At 40.3% G+C, this 26706-nt stretch overlaps 2 protein-coding genes across 4 annotated transcripts in view; one reads left to right on the top strand and one right to left on the bottom strand.

Moving 5' to 3' along the window:
• The first annotated feature begins 1004 nt into the window (after positions 1–1004).
• orc4 (origin recognition complex, subunit 4) lies at positions 1005–5362 on the top strand. Of its 2 annotated transcripts, none has more exons than XM_020634244.3 (14): positions 1005–1111; positions 1513–1581; positions 1676–1752; positions 2181–2271; positions 2425–2500; positions 2918–3003; positions 3092–3140; positions 3229–3380; positions 3467–3640; positions 3747–3833; positions 4048–4156; positions 4256–4351; positions 4700–4767; positions 4902–5362. In XM_020634244.3, the coding sequence occupies exons 2-14, from the start codon at positions 1525–1527 to the stop codon at positions 5082–5084; spliced, it is 1305 nt and encodes a 434-aa protein (XP_020489900.2). In that variant the 5' UTR covers positions 1005–1111; positions 1513–1524; the 3' UTR covers positions 5085–5362. The 2 variants fall into 2 exon arrangements, with proteins under 2 accessions (XP_020489900.2, XP_020489901.2); XM_020634245.3 differs by having other exon boundaries at positions 1086–1111; positions 1496–1581.
• An 880-nt stretch (positions 5363–6242) lies between these two features.
• LOC109984197 (activin receptor type-2A) overlaps positions 6243–26706 on the bottom strand; it is a 44510-nt gene continuing 24046 nt past the window's right edge. Inside the window, exons 5-12 of one of the 2 annotated variants that reach the window (XM_065951721.1) lie at positions 21448–21471; positions 17616–17759; positions 16577–16720; positions 13652–13797; positions 13443–13557; positions 12900–13038; positions 12674–12804; positions 6243–12572 (exon numbers count right to left, since the gene is read on the bottom strand). In XM_065951721.1, coding sequence (XP_065807793.1) covers positions 12378–12572; positions 12674–12804; positions 12900–13038; positions 13443–13557; positions 13652–13797; positions 16577–16720; positions 17616–17759; positions 21448–21471 — 1038 coding nt within the window. In that variant the 3' untranslated portion in view covers positions 6243–12377. The remainder of the gene's footprint in view (positions 12573–12673; positions 12805–12899; positions 13039–13442; positions 13558–13651; positions 13798–16576; positions 16721–17615; positions 17760–21447; positions 21472–26706) is intronic. The other variant, XM_020634243.3, reaches the window with a different exon arrangement.

Raw genomic sequence — 26706 nt, 5'->3', positions numbered from 1 at the left:
ATTGTTGGTAATAGGCAATTATAACTAAAAAAAGTCATGCTGCATTTAAGCAGTTAAAAAATATTGTTCATATTTGGCTTTTATAAACGTTTATCTGAGCTGCAGCACGTAATTATCATCTTTTGTTGTCTTGCTGTAATTATGCAATTTGACCACCAGATGGCAGTGATTATATGTAAATTTAAAATAATGACTGAAACAGCCCTGATGTTTTCATCCTTCAGCTGCTTGTTATATCAAATCTGGCCACGAGGTGGCAGTATTTCCCAAAAACCTTTTTTTCCTCATTTGAGATCAGTACATTTTATAAAACATTACGTATTTAATTCCACATATAGTAACATGCGATGTTATTTTTCATTATTAAAAATATTGTTCATATTTGGCTTTTATAAATGTTTATTTGAGCTGCAGCACGTAATTATCATCTTTTGTTGTCTTGCTGTAATTATGCAATTTGACCACCAGATGGCAGTGATTATATGTAAATTTAAAATAATGACTGAAACAGCCCTGATGTTTTCATCCTTCAGCTGCTTGTTATATCAAATCTGGCCACGAGGTGGCAGTATTTCCCAAAAACCTTTTTTTCCTCATTTGAGATCAGTACATTTTATAAAACATTACGTATTTAATTCCACATATAGTAACATGCGATGTTATTTTTCATTATTAAAAATATTGTTCATATTTGGCTTTTATTGATGTTTAAATAAATGTATTTCTGAGCTGCAGTACCTTTATGTAATTACATCATGTAGCCACAAAATGGCAGTGATTATATATAAAGTCAAAATATTAACAGAAAACGCCGTGTTGCTTTCATCCTTCAGCTCTCACTGGATGTGGAAATAAATAAGTAATATTTTATGAAATATACCGAGCTCAAACGAGGAAAAAAAGTGTGTGGGGAAATACTGTCACCTCGTGGCCAAATTTGATATGACAAGCAGCTGAAGGATATTTGCTCGCCTTGTACTGTGTGTGACATTGCGTTTACCTCAGCCAATCAGAGGGCGAATAACAGTCAAACGCGGAAGTTGTCATCGCATGCAGCGCAGTATTCCCGCGAAGATTGAGACCTCGCAGTGGATGATACTGCTTTCTCTGGGTACGTTTCGTTATTTTAACTCTTATATCAAACATCAAAGTTAATACTGGTGTGTCTGTGGATGGATATAAGTATGTTTTACTCGCTAAGACAAATCGTGCTGCTTGTTAGTTAGCGTGTCGTTCACTTCAGCGTGCAGAAAAAGTGACAACAAACGACAAATGACTCTCTACCTTCTAGTAGATGTATGTTAATGCACTGTATACTAAAACACTGTGACTGATTATGAATTAATACGAGGGGCTGCATGTTTCAGCTCACATGTTGCGATACTCCTTAAAGGAATATAACCATTTTTAAGTAGTTTTCATGATCTTGGGATGTAATTAAGGACCCTTGAAGTCCTTGCAAAACATAAAATGTCACGTGTCCTGACCAAAGCAGCATGTTTTGCGGTTTAGAGTCTCATCACCATGAGCAAGAGGAAAGTGAAGGATGATCACATGCCAGTAGGAGAATGCATCACACAGGTCTGGCTTGTTTTCTTCCAGTTTGTTTACAGTGACTTAAGTATATGTGTTAATGCTTATTATGTTGCTGTGATGTCATTTTATTTCTACCCAGGTCCAGGAGGTTTTCAGGGAGCGGTTTTGCTGTCAGAAGCTTCCTGAACAGCCGGAGGGAGTGGAATCTCAACACAAGTAGGTTTATCTCATCGCCTTCACTTTTGTATAGCATTTAATTGGCCTAAATATTTGGGTAAAAAAAATAACAATGAAAGATGAACATAATATTGAAACATTGAAATAGACACTGTAGAATGAGCTGTCATCTGGAGTAAAGAGACAATCTGGGGCTAAATATAAGTTATAGTGACCTAGTTTGGTCTTACCTGGCAGACAGCTCTGTCCCAGTTTGAGCCTGGAAATTCCCCCAGTTCCCAGCTGACTTGAACACAACACAAGCATCCCAGGTGTTGATCTCTTGGAGCAGGTTGTGAAATCCACATCTGACACTAGTTTTAACTCACTAGCTGGAGCTGTAAATCTCCCTTTTTGACATAGAACTCATTATTTTACACATCTTGAGGTGCATTGTGGGTTTTGTAGTCAACATGCTGTCTTTTCAGGCACCTTCTGGAGCTGCTGAAGCGGACTGCTGTCCACGGGGAGAGTAACTCGGTGCTAATTGTCGGGCCCAGGGGAGCAGGAAAAACAATGGTGAGTCTCCACAGCCAGAGCACACGCTGGGAATGTCCTTAAGGCTTAAAAAGAATGACATAGAAGATGATGAATTGTGTTGGAGTGTTTTTCAATCCTGGGAGGCTTGAATTGTTGGATGGTGTTTGTGTTTTTGTGTGTGTGTGTGTGCAGCTCCTGAAGTGTGTGTTGAGAGACCTCCTGGAGGAAAAAGAAGTGCAGAAAAACCTGCTGCAAGTTCATCTCAACGGTACTGTTCCCCCACCAAACGTCATGTTATTTATGCATCATTTAATGACCTCAATAAATGAAAGAAAGAGTGCAAAAAACATCAACAAAAAACTGGTTCATCAGGTTCATCTCATTGGTACGGATTCCCAACCAAACCTTATTTAATTTTGACGTGATTTTATAATGTGTAAAGGACATTTTTGTCAAAAAAATAAATGGAAAAATCTGTCTCTATAATCTTCACAGAACCGTATCTTTAAGAAACCGTATGTCATTTTTGCATCATTTTAAAGATCTAAATGTGTAAAGGGAAACAATGTGCAAAACGTCTTTAGTTTAATCTCAATGGCACTGATTCCTAAACAAACCTTGTGTTCCTTTTTCATAATTGAAGGGCCTAAATACTGGATCTTACTTGTATGATTTTTGCTCGTAGGCCTCCTGCAGACTGATGACAGAATAGCGCTGAAAGAAATAACGCGGCAACTCAACTTGGAAAATGTAGTTGGTGACAAAGTGTTTGTAAGTCATTTTAAAGACATTTATCAAGAGTTTTGTCACCAATTAAGCGACACAACTGCTACTAAAATCTGCTTCGGTGTTATTTCAGGGCAGTTTTGCAGAGACCCTAGGGTTCCTGCTGGAGGCGCTAAAGAAAGGTGAGAGAATTGGGTGTGTAAAAGGTAATCTTTTTAATTTGAGGCCATATTTGAGAGCTGTTTTTTTTTTTGTTTTTTTTCTCATCAGGTGATCGCAGCAGCAGCCGCCCTGTTTTGTTCGTCCTCGATGAGTTCGACCTGTTCGCCCACCACAAGAACCAAACGCTTCTCTACAACCTGTTTGATGTCTCCCAGTCAGCCCAGGCTCCCATCGCTGTGGTGGGCGTCACCTGCAGACTGGTGCGCCTCAATCAATGCAAACCCTTCCTGATGAACTTCTCTTGTTCTGTTGTATGAAATCTATTTGTGGTTTGTTTTCCATCTAGGATGTTCTGGAGCTGTTGGAGAAGAGAGTGAAGTCCCGGTTCTCGCATCGTCAGATCCACCTGCTCAGCAGTCTGACGTTTCCTCAGTATGCCGAGCGAGTTCGGACCCAGCTCAGCCTGCCGGACGACTTCCCTGACGACAAGTTCGCTCAGGACTGGAACGCTAGTGTGAAGGTGAAAAGAGGAGAAATGCGAGCATGCAGTGTACCTAAAAGTCCATCTTTGCAGCACCTGTGGTCTGTTTTTATTTCTTAGATTGTGTTTTGGTTTCTCTCCTCAGAATTTGTGTGAAGACAAATCAGTTGAAGAAGTTTTGCAGAGACACTTCAACTCCAGCAAAGACTACCGTATGATGCACATGCTGCTGGTAAAAGTTCAACTTATAGTTTATACAATGACATTGTGCTAACACTGCTTTGTTAGCATTTTTAAAGGAAACAACCTCATCAATAGGATCAGATTGTGTCCCTAGGAAATGTTCCTCTTTAAACCTTTTCCTCACCCTTTAACTTTAGCTTCTTTTTTGAACGATAAAGTTTCGGAGCATTAGTTGTTTATTCTATGTTTGTTTTTATTCTTAGATGTTGTGTCTGAGTCGTGTGTCCGTAGCCAAACCCAACATCAAACCTGCAGATGTGCTGGAGGCGAGCAAAATGTGTTTCACTGACGCCAAGGCGAACATGCTGCACGGTGAGGATCACATATGACGAGAGAATATTGCTTTTGCACTTTCTCTCCAAAACGTTAACATCTGTTAATGTCACTTTGTGTTTTCCCTGCTCACTCCAGGTTTGTCCATCTTGGAGCTGTGCCTCGTCATCGCCATGAAGCACCTCAACGACGTCTACGAGGGAGAGCCGTTCAACCTGCAGATGGTTCACAACGGTACGGATGAGTGAATCAAATTTATTTTAGTAACTCAGAGGAGAAAACAAAAGAATAAAAACACCGGTAAGAGCTTTGAAAAGAAACGTGCATAGAAATATGAAGAACGAAAGAGAGCTGTTAAACCCTAAACTAACGTGGAAAAATATACCTCTATAATTTTCATACTTTGCAACCTCAAGAAACACAGAAAAAAAAAAGAAAGAAAAACAGCAGTTTTTTGGTGCTAAAAACCTCAGAGCTTGTAAAGGAGACAACAGAATAAGAACAATCTATCAACCAGAGAATAAAGTGATGCTCAAATAGTCAAATGTAAACCTTTTACATTTCACCTTCTTCTTTTTTCAGAGTTTAAAAAGTTTCTGCACAGAAAATCGAGCTCCATGTACAACTTCGAGCAGCCAGTCATCATGAAGGTTCGTATTTAGCTCCCGTTTAACTCCATGATACTTTGGTTGCTTTTTATCAGAGAGAAAATATATATTTTTGTCAATTTTAGAGACAAAGATTTTAAGACTTGACTGTGGTTTATTTACTCACGTGTCCGCAGGCCTTCGAGCACCTACAGCAGCTGGAGCTGATCCGACCCGTCGACAGCTCCTCGGCCAAAACTCAGAGGGAGTACCAGCTGATGAGACTCATGCTAGACCACAGTCAGATCATGGAGGCCCTGCAGAAGTACCCACAATGCCCCACTGACGTCAAGCAGTGGGCCATGTCGGCGTTCGGCTAGGACTGTGTGTGCACTGGGACTATTTACAAGTTTTGTCTGCTGTTTTCTTTGTCAGCGCTTCAACAACATCACTGGAACTTCAGTTTGTTGCAGAAAAACACAGACCATGTTGAGAAGTGGATCTACAACTACTGCTCGAATCAAGAGCCAAAACTAAACCTGTCTACAGTATGTCACACTGTTAAATCTGAAATAGTGGTGTATTTGTTTCTCCCTAAGTTAATAGATTATAAAGACACTTGTGGAGTTGTAATGCAATAAAAACGAGTTTTGTACAACTGTTTGTATGTCTCTTTTTTTTTTTGTATTTCAAATTCACCCAAAAATGAGGCAAATAACAAAATGTAAAGCTAACATCATACATTTGCAGATAAAAAAGACCCATTTACAATATTTTAGAATATATTTACTAACTGGAACTTAATTTAATTAAAAAGTGGTCAATAAGCAATTGACTTAAAATGCAAAAAATAGCCATAATTAACTTTTCAAATGGTGATTTAAATACTGTAGACTAAAAAAAGAATACTGGAGTTATAGGAGGCTGCTGAATGCTGCCATCTAGTGGTAGGACACGGCAATCATCCTCGGTGGAGAATGCAGAAAAGCCACATTCGATGCTGTTTCCATTCTGGCTTCAGTTTTGTAATTGAGCAGGGACATCAACCTTTTGCTACTTTGATCATTCAGGATGAATAACGCTGACATCAGTTATTTCAGTTCGGTAATATCTTGCACAAAACCCTGCACACATACTGAACATATATGCAGTTAACATATCTATTAATAACACACAAGAGGTCTCAGGACATTTTTAAGACTTTACAGGATACTTGTTTGTCCAACTTGAGTCCTGCAAAGACCTTCTGGCTTCTATTCATGCACAAGGCATGCAACAATAAATAAACTTCCTAAGACAGCAACAACAATTTTATCTTTGACTTCCAAGGAGACATGTCCTTCAGGATGTTTTTTATGGTCTGCTTGCAAAAGGACACATTTTATCACCTAATTTCACCGTGCCTTCCTAGCAAGAAAGGAAGGTTCCAATTTTTACCTGAGGAAAAAAAAGGCTACATAAAATATTCTCTGCTCAAAATCGTGAATTCATTACAAATACTATCCAGTAAAAAGGTACTTTAAAAGACATATCACTCGTCTATTTTAAGAGGATTTATTTGTTAATCTTTAAAATAAATTTAAATATTATAGCAGGTATAATTACTTAACCAATACTTAAGAAAAACATCAGAATTCACAATCTAAAAACACATTTATTTACATCACGTGGATCACTTCAGCTGATAAAAACCATTAGCAGAGTTGCAGCGCTGACAAGGGATCAGTGTTGTCTCCTCTGTGATAATGTACGCAGGATTTCTTCTGCTAAACTAATAATACTACTTGCTCAAAAAACTCCTGGTGGGATGCTTTTGTTGTAATTCCAGTTTGAAATTCCAGACCTCAGCGTCTTGTCCTATTTCACATTTATTGCCAGTAACACAAAGCATAAAGTCACATGTATCAGGAGTTAAAAACAGAACAAAAACAAGACATCTTTCCTCATTGTAGACACTTTTTTCATCCCACGTCTGCTTCGTGACCAAAAGTGATCTTCCAGCTTTGAAAACCACAAACCCCGCGAGCATCATTATCACGACAGACTGCGTTGGCAGATCCTGGATCAGCGCTGCAACTCAAGAGCCTCGAGAAATGTGGGGTCAAAAATGCTTGTAGTGTTTCTTTTTTTTTAGTAGAAATTTCAGGCCTGGCAACCCGACTGATCCTGCTGCCAAGACAGACTTGGCGGGAGGTCATTAGAGTTCAATGTTTCCTCTAAAATTCTTGCCAACAGTTGGAAAAAGCAGGAGATTGAGATGCTGGAATGAAATACCTGTAGTGGGTGATTGTTTTAGCACATATGGAGTATTGCATGTGCTCTTAAAGAGCTTCAGGGAGTCTTTAAAATGCAACCGTAAGGGGACCTGGACAGGCTCCTTGTGGAATGCTGTGGGCCAAATGTCTGTCAATTTCTCTCTGCCAACAAACCGTTAAGTGCTTTCTGGGATACCTTACGAAGTACTCCAATGAGCCTCTAGCTTTTAGCTTACACAAAGCTCAACTTAAAGTGAAGGACAATTTTTTATCTGTAGCCGAGCCAAGTTGAGCCCAGCTGCCGAGTCAAAACACAAGTAAAGTATAAATGAATGTAGAGGAAACACTGAAGTTCAACACGCACTTATAAAGATTCAGCTCAAGAGTATATAGTTGATACAGGTATTTATGTTCTCATGTCTGTACACATCCTAGACTGCTTAAAATAGTGGGGGCGGGGCAACAAGACACAAATGTTTCACTGGTAGTTTATATGCACAGCAATGTGAGGTGCTGGGCTGGAGGACGTCAGGTAGAAAACTGTAAAGCCTGCCTGCTGGAGAAACCCATTCATACACCTTTAAATAACAACGTTCACACTATTCCTGGACTTGAGTTGAGACCAAAAAGGTTGAAGATATTCAAAATCTTAGGGGAAGCTCATCTGTGATTGTTCAACAAAGTGGAGTACGAGATCGTCTCAAACTGCCTCAACTGTTGCAAAAATTCTGAGCAAGAAATTTATTTTAAATTGAGGATCTTAAGCCGAGTTTCTTCTTGGAAATTCAAGTGCTTTATCGGATTTGAAGAAAGGCCAAAACAAATGAAAAGACTTTTCTTATTTTTTGTGCAACTGGGAACTAAATCTTCCAATTAACTATTAAAGTGCAAAATTTGCCTCGAAGCTCCTGTGAGGAGTTTTTTAACTGGCTGTGAAACTGTCTGACATCTTTATATGTCCTACAATAGGGATCAAGATAATCAGAGATAAAACTGATTAATACTACGTAGTTATTTTTAACACTTGGCGGGGTAGGTGTCAGAAACAGCCATTTTTTTGATATTGTTGAATTTCACATTAGACATTTAAAAATAAATAAGGATGAGATTTTCTGTCAGGAAATACTACTTACACATGTACAGGAAAAGATCATAAAACAGATAATACGGTTAGCCTGCTAGTTCATTGCCCTTAAAGTAGTTCAGGTCTTTCTTTCATACAAAGAGGTGTATGAATGGCTCTCCAAGTTTGTCGGTTTTACTGGTTTCTATGACGACGGGGCACAATCACACGAAACCAGCCAAACGCAAAGCCCTCTAAAGTTACACAGGGCCGGGCTCAATCCATCAAAGTACACACAATACTGGAATCCAGAAGTCTGAAGAACATTCATTCTCGGTCGTTTTTGTCCATAGACTGAATAGAAAGAAGCACGTTACAGTTTATATGTTTTCTTTTTGAATTAATGAAAGTATTTCCTGAATTACAACCAAAAACACCCACCCCCCCCCCCCCCCCATCCCCTCCCCCCAAAAAAACAACAACAATCGTGCCAACTCTTACAACGTTATTCTGAGTTGCACCTGAGCTCTGATTCCCCAAAAACCTCAGGCCTGTAAATCAAAAAATAAATACAACATATCAATATGCAATATTTAAAAAACAAAATTAAAATGCTACAAGTTAATCGTGTGTGTTTGTGTATATTGAAAGTCACTCCTGCAGCTGATCCTACAGAGGTGTAGGGTAGTTTGCGGCACTGGTTGCATATAACTCGCGAGAACTTAGAAAAGCATAGTACTGAATCCCTGAATGGTATTTGTCGGTTTGGGACGGTTTCATGAGCGCCATTTAAACTCAAGCTGAACATGTGCCAATCGATGTGGCTACCAACCAAACACTGGCAGTTTTGTTTATTCTGCTGTTGTTGCTGTTTGGAGGCAGAATTTAAAAATCCACCTGACTGCAGAAATACCGTCAAGTTTTGCTTTTGAGGGCACAAAAATCAGGTAACACTGGTGTTCTTTTTTACCTTTCTGCCTGTTTTTTATGTATTTAAAATTGAATGATCCTTTTCCTCCTTAAAATGAACAACTTTACAAATATTCAGGAAGGAAACAATACATCCAATACATTGGGAAAATGTTTAACGCTAACAAGAAATTACCAAATTGGGAAGTTTCTCCAAGCTCAACAACAAACTGAATAACTTTTGCCACAAATTTGGATCTCTTTTCATGACAGAGGATCTATATTTTGGGTGCATTTGCCATACTCTCTACCCCAAATAAATCCCTGTGAGTGAGGTAGTGTTAATCAAAGGGCTGCTGGGATTTGCAGTACTGCTGATCTCCCTGCTTCAGGAGAGTCAATGGCGATATTTATGCAAGTATCGTACTCATGCTACAGTAAGCGAATAAGATGATGGCTTCTGCTTCCTACAGGTTTACTGTGTTGTTGTTTTAGCACGTGCTCAAACTTTATTCCAAACTTGTAACTGCTTTCACTTCCTCAGAAATGACCAAATATTCACCGTTTTGGAGGGATTACTGGGGACAATTATGATTCTTAAGCCCCTTTTCGACAGGAGGAACTGTCCCCCAGAACTCGGGACCATTTGAGGAACTATGTGCATTTCGACCACAAGAACCAGGGTCTGAATTCAGTTCTGGGGAAAAGATCTGGCCCTAAAAAAAACCCATTTTGCAGTTGTCACAGTTGTTGTTTTGGTAGAAAGTGGGCATTTGTCAGTAAAAAAACAATAATTTGTGAATGCAAAGCAAAGTTTAGCCTTTAAGGTCTAAAATTTGGAAAAGAAGGAAAAATTAACAGAATCGCAGGAGAGGTGGATACAAAACAAATACCGGTATTCAGCTAAATTTCAGACTCGTGAATTTGTTTTAACCTTTCGCTTTTCTAAATCTCAAGCACTACAGTACGTTTTCTTGCTAATCATGCTATAGAGAAAGAATAATCATGTATTGCCCTGAATGTGTTAAGTTTCTATATAAATACATTTCTTCATATTTTAAATCTTTCTGACCCTAAAATAATTGATTTTCATCAGCTTGATTTTAAACTAATCATCCTGAAACCGTCCCAAAGCTTGAGGAGAGACTGCAGGTCTGCCGGCACCAGTGTTCAATGTCCCTCAGAAGAAAGAAACAATTCAAAAAACGTCATTGTTGCCGTCGCAGCAGTGACAGATACATCCGTTTTGCCTGACATCTACAAGAGTAACTAATGTGGATACGTAGAAATGGCACCAGGATGAAAGAGGGAAAGAAGAGGATCCTCGTCTCAACTCGTGGAGTTTGGTTAGCCGTGTTATTGTTCGTTTAGAGTCGAAGAAGTTTTAAAACCAGTCATTTTAGACATGTGAGTGACAGAAAACTGCATGTAAATATAGCTGTTTCAGCACTTTTCAAACCCAGAGCAGGTAGCTTTGAAAGCTAGTAACCCTAGCTTTTCAGCTAGTTTTTCAGAACTTTAAGTGTTTAATTCAGAATGCCAGAAAAAACAATTAACCCCAGATATCTCAACCCATCAATCCTGATAAAAAGACACTTATCAACAAAGGCAATTAAGTCTCAAAAACGATTTAAACACAGCAAGATTTAGAGCTTTTCATGCTTCTCAGGAGGATGAAGACGGGTTGGGCTGGTCCAAAAAGTGGAAACAAACCAGGCCAGGCTAAGTTAACAACCTCAATCAAATCTGGCTGGTTCTAAAAAATATAGAAGACTCTGTTTTAGTGTTCTTGGGCATGACAGCACGGCTAAACCCTCAACAAGTAGAGATGAGGCGAGGAAAGAGAAAGAAAGAGAGAAAGCAGAAGAATCAGCGAAAGAGGAGGTATTCCAGTCTGAGACAGGTGAGGATGAGGAGGAAGAGGTGGAGGATGTGGTCAGTAGCAAAGATTCCTGAGGTGTATCAAAAGAGACTCTTGATAGTAATACAACAAAAAGAGAGATGTGTGTGTGCGGTCAAATTAAAAAGCAAGCTGGCTCAGCTAAATACAGGTTTAAATCCATACTAGGGCTGGGTACCCTCAATTCAAATTCAAATCTGATACTTCTGCAAATTTGCTATTCTGCTATTTTGTTGATTATTTCTTAGCAGAATCAGACCACGCATGATACAAGGAACAAGAAGAACATGATCCAAAAGATTGACCATCTTTGAGCACTTTAAAAACTTGGTGCTGATACCAAATATTTGAAGGTATGTTTAGATGGTACCCAGCGCCAATCCAGAGAGATATATAAAAAAAAAAAAAAAATCAGAATAACCAGATCTCACGGGCAAAATGACACCGTTGACAGTTAACACGGCAAACCAAAAAAACTGTAAAAATCACTTTAAACAACCACTTCATCACAGGGGGGGATGTTTCTACCATGATCAGAAGAAAACAAAACTAACCAAAGTTGTTATTCAGTCCCCCAAAAAAATCTATAAAAGTGAGACTGAGAAAGGGGAGGGAAAAGGGAGAAACTTGTGTTTTTTATGGCGATGCGTATCGAGGCTTTAGCGGACTACATTACCCATGGGGCTTAGAACGGATAGTGTGGATGTGACGAGCCAAAGTGGTGGAGAAAAAAGTGTGAGCCATGACTTTGAAGAGGGAAATTTAAACTGTGTCCATCTGAAGTGAGGTATACCTGGTTGAAGGAGGTTTATGGTTTTCTTATCGTCGTAATGCTTGAAAATGGACCCCCCCTCCCCTCCCCTCCCCTCCCCTCCCCGTCCCCCTCACCCCCCTCCCCCCTTTTAAAATAAGCTTGATTACCAAGTCGTCTGGGTCCATAATACACTATGTACAGCAGCATTACACTATAAACATTCAGAAGCCGTTGCTTATTGGCAGAACGATAGTCGTTTCTTCAGAAAAAAAACGCACACGAGAAAACAGCAAATGTATCCAGAGCCAGGTGCTCGTCTTTTTTTTCTTTTTTTTTTTTTTTTTTTTTACAGTAAAATGCACTGAGAGTTCTGTGAAATTTCCCCGCCGGGTCTCCTCTCTCCGTAGAAAACCCGAGCAGAACAGGTCGCCCTCCTGTGTGAGTGTGTGTGTATAAAAACAATACATGATAAAAGCGTTTTGTCCCAGCATGTCGACACTTTCACTCGTTTAAAATCCTGAATGGTTTGCTCGGGTTGAGAGTTTTTTCTCCAACGTTAAAATCCTCAGGCACACATATCAAAATGAGGTGGATAACAACTGATGTGGTGAGGTGGGCGCAGGGTGTTTCCTGAAGTAGCGGCCCGCACTTAAAGGAACAACAAAAAAGAAAGAGAGAAAAAAAAAAAGGGAAAAGGAAAAAAAAGAGAAAAAAACCCGGAACGCCAACCAACCAGGGTCGGCCGTTCATCCCCTCGTGCTGATCCGTGTTTCCATGAGCTTGTCAGATGAATCATAAGCTGGACTCCTTGGGTGGGAGGTCCACGTTGGTCACCATGGTGACAACGGTGACAATCTCCTCGGGGCCGATGATGGGGGCTTGGCGCTGCATTTGGCCGATGCGCTCCTCTACGCAGCCGGCAGACAGGCGGGCCTCGGCCTCATGGTCCCAGCAGTCCTCGATGGTTTCACAGAGCATGGCCAGACCCTGTGAGGGAGAAGAAGATCAATGATGAGTTCAAGTTCACTTTTTCTTTATCAAAGCTTTAAATGAAGACGTAATGACAACAACAGCATCTCGTTGCTCACCGCGTGTTTCTGCCAGCAGTCTCTGAGGCAGGGCCGCAGCTTCTTGTGAACGACCACGTCCTGCATGTCCTCCAGAGAAGGATGTTGACCCACCTCCTCCTCGAACGGGAGCATGTACTCGTCCACCGGGCCTGTGAACACACGACAACATGAACAGAATTTAAATGAACCTTGTAATAAAAAACAAGAGTGCATGCGTCAAACAGGTTTGATTCCTCCGTCTTACCGTCAGCGGCCGTGCAGCGTGCTGCGAGTTCCCACAGCATGAGGCCGAAGGCGTACATGTCGATGCGCAGGAAGGAGTCTCGCTGGAAGTTGATGGCACCTTCAAGGACTTCAGGAGCCATGTAGCGGCGTGTTCCCACCTGCAGGATTAAAAAAAATCACAGCGCAAAAGGTCAGCTACGGGACAGAAACATGAAGAGAAAAACAAGCAGGAGCAGAGAGGACGAGGAAAGTCATGACACAGATCACAGACCGGCTGAGACGGCAGAAAAACGATCACAGGAGGGGTTTGTTGCTTAGTTTGCATATACATACAAACACCGAATCAGTTCTAAGGACAAAATGTCAGTGTTTTTTATTACTAATACCGGGGAATGATTAGATATGTTTGGATATATATTGGTACAGTGCTGCAGTAAGACTTACTATGTCCTGGTTTCAACAATATTTTCCAACATCCATACAACACAACAGCTCTTAGTTTTTTTGTTCAGCAGAAACAAGGCAGGAACTTTGAAGAAACGGGTGATCAACAGTACCGTACCTGTCCATGAGTGTCTCCTGCTGATTTTCCTGCTTCAAACTTCAGAGCGAGGCCAAAGTCGGCGATGCAGGCTGTCAGGTTATTCTTCAACAACACATTCTTACTCTTAATGTCCCTGAGACACAAAAAGAAACAACAACACTTTAGGTATCTGTAGCACTCATGTAGCGTCAACATGACTGTGATGTGTTGATATTTGGAGAGCAAACCTGTGAGCGATGGAGGGCTTGTGTCCGTCTTTGTGGCCCGGGATGTCTTCGTGGAGGTAGGCGAGGCCGCGGGCCGCCGTCGAAGTGATGAGGCACAGCTCGTTCCATGACACCACGTTAGCCTTCAGGTAGTCGGTGAGGGAGCCCTGCAGAAAGACACAAAGAGAGGAAAAAAGAAGTCTGAATATGGAGCTTTCCTTTTTCATAAAGACTGTTGGACACAAAAAACTGGGAGGCTTCAAACTGCTTTAAAGGAACCAAAAATGTATGAGGAATAGCATGAAATAAATTCAATACAAAGTGTTTTCAGTCACTAAAAATCCATCTCTTTAACATAAACACGTTTATTATATCAGCGCTACGAAGTAGTGCCAAGATAAAAGATCATAAATACATTTTGTGTTTAATGTGTTTTTTTGTGAATATTTGTGAATTCACGGTGAAATTACCCACTCAACACATCTAGAAATGTCAAGAAAGTGATTCAGCAGTAAAAACCAAAGGCAGGAATATATTTAATGCTTCATAACAGTATAGAGATGTGCAGGAGCGGGTACGGTTTCCATGGTAACAGCAGCATCCTTAATGGATGGATGGAGAGCTTGTGGGAAGTATTGTATTTCACAGGGGACTTGGCATTAAAAGAAATGCGGTTGAAATAAGGTAAACTACACCGAGAGAAATCCAAACTGTGCGCGACCGTATGGGTCAATATTGGCACAATATTTATTTAAACAGAGATTTTAAAGCATTATATTTCAGGTATTTAAGGTTGATATACAGCAATTAAAACATATTCTGTATCCACTTTAAAGTCTGTGTTTGTCACATACTTCATGTACATGTATTGTTTTTAATGAAATAATCATCAGTCTACTCATTCTTTTGGTGCCAGCTGCCTTAAAACGTCCTTGTATGCATTTAAAGATGATATAAATAAATACAAATAAAATGAGGAGAAATGGATACCAGATGTTCCAGCTACTTCCGCTCCGTCCCTCCTCCTTATACAACATCTCTGTTCTTACGTAACCTGTGTCAATATAATACAAGGTCACTTCAGCTGAGGCCAAAGGCACATGTAGTTACTGGAGTGGCCACTAGAGAGCAGTCAGCACTCATAGATAAAGAAAAGTAGTCAACGTGATCAGTTAGGTTGTCCTGGATTTGGATGAATGCTTTCAATTGTATTTGTTACACCTGAGTATTTTTTGTGCAGTAATAGTAGTAATTAATAAAGCAACAAAAGAGACGCTTAAAGCAAATCCATGACAGTTATTAATATCTTTGTATGGTCTAATAAATGAAAAGATTAAGTCGTTTTGGAGAGGCTTGTATTCCATGAAAACAAGCCACTGCTTGTTAGCGATACATAAAGCTGCTGCGATGCATCAAACACAGGGGCATAAATCAGCTGTCAAGGAGACGCTGAACTTTGCAATCACCGCTCCAGCTGGGTTACACAACCTCAGCTTCAGTCCAAACCGACTCTGACACCTGCTTTGGAAAACACTGGCCGGAAGGAGAGGCTTTTTGTAGGTTAAATTTGATGTTATGTATCCTCTAAAGGCTACAAAATGATTACAAAGCATGTTCGACAAGGCGCTTAGCTGTACGACCTTTCCTAAAAACGCTCTAAAATAAATTCCTTCAGTGTTATTTCTTTCTGGAGAGCTGCTACAAATCAGAGGAGCACTTGTGGAGCTGCTGCAGGGTTAAGTGGCTGTCTAAGAGTTGAATCGTCGGGTTAAAGCCTCGCCAGCACACCCAGCACAGCCTTTAATTTTTCAACCTTTATTCATGCAGGGATGGCTTTCTTAAGCACTGGGATTCAAATTTTTGGCCTTGGCTAAGAAATTCAAGCAAGTGAAGCATAAAAGAATCACTCCACTTCTTCTATAATGACCCTCGAAACACACAGAGGCACTTAAAGCCCCTAAAATGCTACAAAGACTGGTGGAGAAGAGGGTAAGTGAAGCACGACCGGGCGAAGAAAGCCACTTTCTCAGGATAAACAAGGTTTTAAAAGGTAAGATCAGCATGTAGTATAGGGTAATTATGGATTAGCTCTTAAGGAAACGCACAGAATCAATACAATGTGGAGGTCTCATGCAGTCTCGCTGTCTGTCCTGGAGGTATTTATCTCTGTGTACAATGAGAATATACACATCCATCCTGTACATGTGTTTATATGGACACAAACAACCTGTTTCATGGAAGAAATCCAGCAAGAAGCAAACTATTAACATGCAAATTATAGAACTGCATTTGCCTGCAGTTTGTCGGTATTCAGACGTCTCCTTTAGCCCTTTAAAAACTCATTTATCTGCTTATTTAGGAGGACAAACCTCGTTATAAAACATCAGTGCAATAATACAGGTTTTAAACATGCTGGAATTCGGAGGAACGCTTATTCCTTTCAACTAATCTCTTACTGTCTGAATGTTGAACATTTAAAAATAAACTTCTGTTCATCTACAGGAACGTTTGAATTGTTTGGCTCTGTTTAATTTTTTATTTTATTCCTCGTCAGCAACAGTTTCCCTCTCTCGTCTTTCTGTCAGCCGCAGATTCTTTACGGGAGAATTATCAAAACAAAGAATCTCAGTGATTGATTGATAAAAACACTGAATAAAGCTGCTTAAATTAAAGAAACATGTGTCTTATAAGTCCAGCTGTTAGAATGAGTATCAGAAAGGAACACATAGTAATTAAGGGAATACTAATCATATTTCACTTTGTAGAGAGTAAAATGGAGTTTGATGCAGCTCGTTATTGAGCCTTAAATAAACGGTGAAAAGCATTAAACAACGTCCTCATGACTCAAAAGTTAACTTCTTAAGTTAACAAACTTTAAATCATGAATCAATAAATAGAAGTTCTGCAGGTTGCTGGAGGTATGTAGCTCAATCCGTGACAGCGTACCTTGTCGTGGTAGGCGGTGATGAGCCACAGTTCCAGGTCCAGGTTGTTGTTCCTCTTCTCCACGCCGATGAAGTGGAGGATGTTGTCGTGCTTCATGCCGCACACGCTGTAGATCTCATACTCGTTCTGCCAAGACAGCTTGTCCTACACGGGAGCAGAGAGACAGACGCAGGTTCTGTTATGAAGCTGTCCAATTAACTGCAGCATCTTGTTTGGCTTCATGAAGACAACAAAGGTGATGCAAAGGATTGTTAGAATTTATTAAAGGGGGAATTCATGTTGTGGTACTTTGATTCATCTGGCACACGTATTAAAGCATCGGCAGTAGTGGCTGCAATCGTCGGAGCAAAGTACATCCAGACAAAGTGTTTGTTTTGGCCACTGACAGGCTTAGTTTGTTATCTTAACTGTCAATATCACAGATAGGATTCCTACTAAAATCGCCCTTTTTTGACGGAGGAATGATGTCTAATTTTTAAGCAGAAACAGCAGTCATATAGCTCTATTTGAAGCCATCATACTCCATCCAGATACAAGTTACAACTTCAACACTGGATGTGCTAATCTTCTGCTGCCTCGATTTGTTAGATCAATCCAGAACCAATGTAATATTTGTGACACAAAATAAAATTAAAAAAACAAATCCCTAATGGCAGCGACAGACTGTTATGTTCTGGACAGTAAAATGAATCTTCTTATCAATGGATTTAAGTGCAGAGAGGGTTGTAAACAGCTGTTTGTGGTCTTCCAGAAAGGTCAATCTCAACAGGGATCTCTGTCACAAACAACCTGAAGCTATGAGCATAAAAAAGTGCTTTAAGTGGATCTATTTAGAGCCACAACAGGGCCCATGTTAAAACATTTCTGAATGTTTAAAGAAGGTAAACTAGCTCAGGATCATCAGGTTGTAATGTTTTTTAACCTCGTATTTATCTTGTACTTTGTCTTCATTTGCTTGTTTGGACATTTCAAATACTCTCACCGATCTACAAACTTCAGCAGAGAGTCAGAAGTAAAACAAAAACATTCAGAAAACTACCTGAATGGGGAAGATCTTCACTGCCACATAATCGCTCAGCAGCTGGGCTTTCCAAACACACCCAAAGCGCCCCCTGGCTTTCACCTCGATCAGCTGCAGAGGTTTGTGTCCCATGAGGGGGGACGGGGGTGAGGGCCCGGGATCCTGGAGAGGGGGAGAAAAACAACAGAGAGAGAGAGGACAGTGTTATTCTTTATTCTTTTTTTTGCGGGCATTAAAATAGCAATGGCTTACAGTGAAGGTGACCGGGCTTTTTGGCTCAGAGACAGCGTGCCTGAGGAGCTTAGGCCAGCAGAATCACGACCATCTTCACATCTTAAATCACGACTTACAAATTACTTTCATAGACCCGCTTTTATGTGATGATGCTTTCATAATATTTTTGCCAAAATGCCGTTTTTAGCCTCGTTTATATTTCATGCGCTGCCTTTTTTTTTTGGACTTGCTTTATTTGCTTTATGGGTCTGTTGTTTGCTTTATTCGATTGTTAAAGCACTTTGGAAAGTTAAGGAAGTGCTGCATGTTTAATATTATTATTACTGTGTCGCTTTTTGGCAGAGAAGATAAAGCATAGCAAACAGGGTTTTTAGATGAAATCATTTTAAATTCAATTAAACTTCCAGGGCTGCACTTGCTCGGGGGTTTTACAGAAGCTAGACTGTCGCTGGATGGTTGCCAGTTTGAATCCAGTGAGCTGCTGAGGGGGAAAAAAAGGTTGTGTAGCAAGGCAAATAAAGAAGAATGAACATGAAGAAGGGTTGATTTAAAAGAAGAAATGGTTTGGGTGAAGATGTCGTGTCCAACTCTGGCAGGTCAAACCTCATGCGTGCGCTCTGTGCTCATGCTAATCCCGTATAAACAAAAGAGAAAGCGAGGAAGGCGAGTGCTCCAAATCTAAAGTAGGTTAAACACAGCTGGTGATCGGGATTAAGCTGATCACTTTCACATGTGACTTCACAGGGAAGGACAGAGGGCGAGTGAGAATAGAAGAGACCCAGAAAGAGAGAGAGAGGGAGAAGGTTAAACAGAAGCATGCAGCGAGCGAGGGAGGGAGTCACATTTCCACAAAGGATGAAAGGTAGAGGAGAAAGACGAGCGCATGACGGATGGCCTTTGATGAAACCAGATATGCTGCTGTAAAATCCTCGACTTTACCTCCGTGACTCTGCTGTCAGTAAAAAAAAAAAAGAGAAAAGCTTTCCCCTCTGCAACGCCGAAGATGTTCATGTTTTTACTTGAACTGCAGGCTTACATAGTGCCTGATAAGCTGGAGCAAGTTTCAAGACCTCAAGGCCCACAGGATCCACTCAAACACTGAGACAATATATCAAAAGCTCTTGTCAATTCACTGACTTCCTATAAAAAATGCCCCCGCTTTGAGTTACAAGGATCTCCACCATTTCTCATGAAAGATACCACTTCAGAAAGGAAACAACATTTTGCTCACATGAATGATAAATAAAAAATGTTCATTTCTGCACACTTGGGTTAACTGTGCTCAGTCTACCGTCAAGGTTTTGGCACCCACACTTTCTTAAAGACAATTAATGGCGATTTACACGGTGATAAATGAGCCAAGGCGAAGCTACAGGGCAGAGTCAAAACGCTTTTAACAGCATGAGTAATAAAAACAGGAAAAAGTGGTTTCAGTTTTACCACCTGTCCTGACAAGATTACTGTAGCTGCAGAAGCAGACCGAGATCATTTATCAGCATTTACGGCTTTGATTTTGATCAATTTGAAATTGTGTGCCTGGTCATGAACTTTAGTTTCAGAGCACACAGAAAGAACCAGCTACTGTTACAATGAAAAGAGAAAAGTGTCTAAGAACATGTAAGACTTTTAACATACTGATATTTAAGTCTGCTCTGTTAGAAAAAAGAAGGAGATGACCTGAAATCAACTTCAGAAATAGGGAAAGGAAAGTTTTCATCAGGATTCCATTTGCATGGAAATGCAAGATCCTAGAATACAATACAAATACGTGAATGATAGTTCTCTCCATTTAACAAAATTCTGAATTATAGTCTCATGAATGGCTAATGAAACACTCTGATATACTGCTGTTCAATAAGGGCCTTTACCTCAAAGTGCAGCCTCATAAGCCTGCTAAATGGCTCTAGACTCTGAGCTATATCAACATGTATTGTATGTTGTGTTATTTGCTGCCTCTGAGTGACCAAATGTCTCCCAGTTTCATCCAGGCTAATCTGGTATTGAGCTGAGCTTGTATTAGTGCATGTTACTGTCGTAGCAGCTGCAGATATGTACTCTTTAAGAAGCTTTGGAGGAATAAATATGAAACTTTTCTGTTGTGTTTTTGGGTTGAATTATGGAGCAGGGTGTCTCACAGTGAAAGGGGGGAACAGAGGATTGGAGTGTGTTTACTTAGAGCCGCTTCCCTCTAACACAGAGCTGTGAGGCAGACCTGCTGTCTCTGCACGCTGCTTTCACACCGAATGGCAGCCAAACGGGGGAAAATTACCCACAATGGCGCTGAGGTTGGATCACAGAGCAACCCAACTATCCCGAGTTGGCACCTCGAGAAACATCTTTGAAAAACACATTGTAGGAACCAGAATAATGAACGTATGGCTTCACAGAATAGTTTCACTACACCTGTTTGAAATGCTGTTTTGTATATAAGTGGATTTTTTAAATTGGAGGATGATTTGATTTAAAAACTTGCATGTTTCAACTCAAAGTCAAGGCAGTCATCCATCCAAAAAGAAAGCAAATGACTACAGGACCCTTTTCTTTCTTTACGTCTGCATTGTATCTGAAACTCTTGTGTTTCTCGGGGCTTCGGCCTGACGAGACGGCCCAGCTCAGCTCAGCCCAGCCCAGAGCGGCTTGGTCTCCCTCGGGAGACATCGGATCCCTCGTCCGATCACAGGGCGCCGTGGCCTCAAACGGGGGCGCATTACACTTCGTCAGCAGACCACAGGAAACAGGAAAACAGAATCTGCTGCTTCGCGCCGTTCTTCTCAACCCTAAACCATCTCCTGTTGCCTAATCAGGTTTCACCTTCATTTGCATCAATGATGGTCTTTAAGGTACTGGTTGGTTTGTCCTGCATGTAGCTGATGCTTGATGTACAAGTAAAAAAGATTCAGCCTCTAACACTCTTGACCATAAAACTTTAAAACACAAAGACTTGCTGATGTGACCTTAAAGAGAGAGTTATGTTTCTTAAGTTTCCGACTTTTGAGACACTTTTTAGTGATGTCTGCAGCCCTTCTTGTGCTCCACTGTGATATATTTCCAGCCAAAGCCCATTTGCAAAAGGCTTATACTCCTCTTCTACTTAAGTAATTTACACTCTCTGACTTGAAACATGTTCCAGGTAAGTGGCAATTCTCCTCCTTATGCAAAATGTATCTGCACTCCTCCTCAGTCTGCTTTTACGATGGAAAAAGCAGGCCGCGATTTTAGTTTCAAACACTCCTGCTCTGTTTCCCTGCACACGGAGAACGTGGTGAGCCATAGGTCTCAGCAGATACTGTTCTGGAAACTGGGTCAGATTACACACAATACGCTACAAAACATTTAAAGGTGGACATTCATACAAAAAAAGGGGGCTGCATTCGGAGCCGTGTTGGCCACTTTCCACCATGCACAATACATTTCCGGCAGGGAGCAACAAAGAAATCCATCCATGCAACAAACCCAGGCAGAAAAAAATCAAAATAACAGACAGATATGTGCTGAAAAAGAATTAAAGAAAGCAAAATGGTGGTCTGGGATTGAAGTGGAGGATTCATACCAAGCTCTGAACCCAAGAAAGGGGAGAAAGCTAACAGTGTTTCAACTTCAATTGAACTGCTCTTACCTCCACCATAATGTGAAAGGCGTGCTTGTCGAAAAGGAACATAAGAAGCAAACAGAGAAATTATTGTCTGTCAGTTAGAGGATGAAATAGAGGCAGGTAAATGGAAGGAGATGATGGCTCGTCCCTGAGCAACCTTTTGTTCCTCCTCGCACTCCAGACCAGAGGAGGGCAAAGCTATGGTTGGGACACATGGATGGTCGTAGAGCGGTTAACAAGCATGACATCTAAGGTCAGATGGTTCATTTTTAGGAATGAGAGAGCAACTGAAAATGAAATGACAAATCTTTAAAAAAGGAACAGAAAATGTTTTCCTGGATCACAGAGAAAGCAAACAAACACAAATACAAAGTTCAGAGCAGAAGCCCCACTGATGACAGGAGAATAAAAATGTTCCCACCAAACACACAGAAATGTTGAGTGAAGAGAGTCTCAGCCGAGGAGATTAACAAAGAGCTCAGAGTGTGCAGAATCAGACACACAAATGTTCACAACCAAGGGTAATGTAGTCCGGCTGTTAGAAACTAAATGCTTTCAGATAATGCTACAAACTCAAAAGTTCAAAATCCAAACAAGTTTAGTCTATAAAAAAAAGAATAAAAAAATTGCAATATGCTAATTATCTGTAGTAAGGATATCAAAATGTCCAATACCCTTTCATACTAAGTGTTTTTAAACTATACCATTGTTTGTTTACTGCTCAACAGTATCCTAAAGTAACAAAGATCCTAAAAAAGAAAAAGATTTTCGGCTATAGAAAGACAAGGAGCAAAATTTCAGTACCAACGTGACATTTACGTCATAAACCAGCTGCTAAAAAAAACAATCCCTGCTTTGTATAATTTCCTTAACAACAGGTTGTGAAAAATGTATTTGTTGCATCTATGAGTTAAAAAACACCCAGACAAACAAGATGTAAGTCGCTTCATTGTGAAACAATTCATGTGATTTTGTCAGAATTTACTGGTGAGATGGATCAAGATAAGAAATCAGGGTCCAGGTTTTCTTTCTTTTAAATGGTGTTTTAGTGCTCCGTGTGAAAGCTGTGGGTCTGTGTACTCAGACACAATCAATTCCAGTTTGCCTCCACTTCACGCTGCGCTGTGAATAACCGAGAGTTGGCGGAAAATATGCAGCTCACGATGGACTGTGATTATGACATAATGACAGCGTGCCATAAAGCCACTCTGCTGCCTGTAGTTTTCTGTACTTATACCTGAATATAACCTTTTGAAGTCGCCTTAATAAGTTAAGTATGTGTGCACGAAGATCAGACATGCATTTCTTTCAACACTGAGCCCGCCTTCTTCTTTATGAACTCCACTTCCTGTCAGGACTAATGTAAAGCTGACGACTGTATGTGAAAGTACAGCAGGAGCTCTCTTCACCACCACACTTTCCTTTCTTCCTTCAGAGCCTCTCGTCGTAAAATTAAAACAACAGAGCCGCAGTAATGGATCCGTTAATGATCATTAAGTGGAAACAATTACTTTTGCATCATGAAGACTGCATGTTTCATTAGCTTGCAAAGAAAAGAATGGCTGCAGCTTAATGTCATTTTCTTTTGCCCATCTATAAGATTGTTTTCTGCAGAGAACGCTGCTGAAAATAGTACAGCATGATGATAGTCTTTTATGCTTCTTAATCTTTTTTTTTTTTTTAAATCAAGCATCATTTCATCTTTATCTGATACTTGAGCTTTTTGCTAATTTTGCCTTTGTGAAACATTAACTTCACATGCTGCATTAAAAACCTTAAAAACAAGTTTCACAAAGTTTGAGGTGCTTCTTAGCACATACTTTATTTGAATGATATATACTCCTTCATTACAGACATTATCATATACACTGCACTACTCCAAGTTCCAGTAGAAGTAATATAGAATTACCGAGAAGACTTCATGTACACGTATGTCATGCTGTGAGAATGGTTTAGTACCTATGCTTAGATATATGTCACAACATGTGTTTTTCATTATACATTACTATATATCATTCATGTTTTGAAAATGTCCCTGCCGTTACATTTACATTAATGACATGCCCCAAACTAAAACTAAAAACAGAAGCCGAAACAAATCCTAAATGGGCATTGTGCATGTGTCGCGCCTTTATTCTCTGCTCAGACTGCAGCTGCTTGTTTAATGACTTAATCACATTCAAACTCCTTTTAATTAAAGCTTTAGATTAAATGTGCACAGTGTGATGCACAGTGCTGCCCGTTCGAAAGAGGCAGCAGTGGAGCTGGCACCAGCATTGAGAAACTGGTTCATTAGTACCAACACCTATGATGAACAGCTCTAATGGCTTCCTGTACACTCAGGATACTTTGAAAGCTAACCAGCTACAGGTGTGGGCAATTTGTTTCTGTCACATTAAAAATACATGACTAAGTAGTACGGTGCATTATACGCTGATGAATGCAGCGCAGTATAGAAACAAGTAGGATAAAGCATTTATTCTGGACTTAATGTAGAAGATATGTCCTCTGCTTTTGAAGTTTGACTGCATTGCTGAAACTAGATATGAAACCTAAGAGCTGGATGTTCATGCCACTGGCGCCTCTCAAAAAAAGAATCTGTCGAAGTGTTTTCACAGCGTTAAAAAGTGATTTACAAAAAGCTGTTGTAAGAGGAGAACAAGGTTTCAAACCGGGGCTCTAGTTTTTTCAAAGGTCATACCAGCTTTAAATGACAAAAATGTAGAAAAATGTTTATTACTGCTCCATTAACGAGCTTGTTTTGTGTCACTGACTGGATAATATTGTTATTAAAACTCCCAAAAAGACTAAAAAAGGATCCCTAAAGAGATCAACCGTATTCATAAAGGTAAGATCCTTTTCCGAAACCAGAGAGAGATGTTGCATCGCTCTCTTCAAAGTAACCAAACACCTTTTACAAAAACAGACATTTTACTTTTATTTTGGTAAACTAGAGCTGATTTGTTTTACTGCTGCCTTGGTAGCTCTTTGACTACATAACAGAAAAAGAGTGTTTGATGAAGGCAGTGTGAGAAGAGCAACTGCTGAAGGTAAAATCTCTGTTTTTGTCTATGGAGTCTGTTGGCTACGAAGAGAAGGATGTAACAGCATCTTACTCTTTGACATGTGAGGTCCATCTCCCTGGAAAAAAATGTTAGACACAAAGAATGACAATCCAAGCCTGTAAGTGGAAAAAAAAAATAAAGTACAGATAGTGGAAGAAATTAGATTTTGCACATTTGCCCAAGAGGATTACATTGCAGCCATTACAGCCAGTTTTAAGGCTGCTGGGTGAAGCAATCAGCACACTTATTAAACATTTAAACACCATAATATGTAAAAACAATTGATTGTTTTTCACTGAGATCTAGAGGAGAAAATCTATACCACTCTCATGTCAGTGTGTTAAGTGTTAAATGAGTGTTGATTTCACACCATAAGTCCCTTTTTAACAGCTTATTTTCCACATGTCAGAGATATCTTATTGAGAAAACAAAGTCATGTGTTTTTCTATATATGTGATTTCACCAGGCAGGTGCTGCACAACCTGTGGTGAAACACACTCTCTCCACAGTGCAACATTTGCTAGAAGTCGTCCTCAGTGACTTTCTAAGAGCGAGCTGTTTGAGTGATTGTCGGGAGTCACCTCTGCTTTTGTTTCTTTTTTTTAATACAGCCTGTGGTGCAACACAAAAACACGTTCTTTAACAACAACACGGAAAAATAAATAAATAAAGAAGTCGAAGATAGAAATAAATCCCTCCACATCTCCCCTCCTGCTGCATCCATCTCTCTGCTCTCGATGGGATTCCTCCATCTCCTATATTGAAAAACCTGCTTTAATCAAGTACAAACCAAGCTGCAGACACCATGTTTCAGACCCTGATTGTTTGATTTAGCCTCCTTCATGAGGCAGCCGGGTGGGGTTTACTGCATCAGCTCCTAACAGAAAAGCATACAAGCTGACTTTTAACTACATTCCTGTACGCGTGACCTCCTTTCCATCTCGTGTCCTTGTACACCTACTCATTCATGCACTAATACACTCCTGCAGCACACACACAGAAACACACAGCCGGCATGACTTCATTTGTTCCATCCCGGCTATTTCATTTCATTTTCTCCCCCTTGTGATTTTATGAATATTTCAGCTGTTTGTTTTTTTCCACTGTGTCATCGTCAGTTATCTGATCGTCTCTGCTCATGATCTTGTTTGGTTTTTGCGTATGTTATTTATTCATTTATATAATGTTTCCACGTTAGATGTTTCCCAGCAGTTGTCTTTCCAATGCACATTAGCATTTGTTTCCTGACTGTATTGTATCACTGTCTCTTTATCTTCTCCCTTCTATGCTTTAGCGCTGTGCAAATACAATAACTAAGTTGAGAGAATTGCATGTCTCTGTTCACTCTCCTCCCACGCGCTCCCCTCCTCCCTCCCTCCCTCCCTCTCAGCCACCCACCCACCCACCCGCCCGCCCACCACCATCCATCCTCTGAGGCAGAGCTCTGAGCGCCTCTGTGTTTAGTTTTGTTTGCCTATATAAAGCCTCATCAATAATGCAGAGGCCCCTGACTCCTCTTCCATACTGTGGAGGCTCTGCATGGGTTTTCTTTTTCCCCTGCTGCCGAGAAGCAGAGAATGTACGCTTGCTCTTCTGCCCAAACCGCCTCAGAATCCAAGATTAAGAAAGAAAAAAAATAACTATATGAATCAGGATTTTGGAGATGCAAAATACAAAACTGGAGATCTGGAAATGTTTGGGAGGTTTACAAACATAATGAGACTCGCAGATTGTGGAAAAACGTGAAAATAAAGGTTTCTTTCCGACTAATTAGCTATGGAGTACAAGAGAAAATAATGATGTGAATAAGAGCGGCATGATAAAAGGTGAACGAGTACACATTGAGATGTAGGTCAGAAGTAATTATTCTGATCCGAGCAGCTCAATGTGCACTTCAAATTTAAAGATTTAAAGATACACTTGAACATTTAGGTGTGATTTAAAGCCTATCCGACACAATATGAACCATCAGAACTCCAGTCATTTCCAGACACTCGAGTCTGGTGCTTTAAAAGCCAGACTATCAAATGCTTTCTCACAAAGACACTCTTGGAAAAATGGGAAAAAGACAGAACCAGGGGCTTTTCTTCATGTGTATGAAAATTAAAAAGAAAACACTCAAAACGGAATTAACCCAATGCAAAAGTCTCGTCATAGTGTATCCAATGTGGGGGGCCGTAGCTTGGTCCCTCTGCTGACAGAGGCTGGAAAGGCAAGG

The sequence above is a fragment of the Labrus bergylta genome, chromosome 24, assembly GCF_963930695.1.
Source record: "Labrus bergylta chromosome 24, fLabBer1.1, whole genome shotgun sequence".
Lineage (NCBI taxonomy): Eukaryota > Metazoa > Chordata > Actinopteri > Labriformes > Labridae > Labrus > Labrus bergylta.
This window is presented reverse-complemented; position numbering and strand designations above follow the sequence as displayed.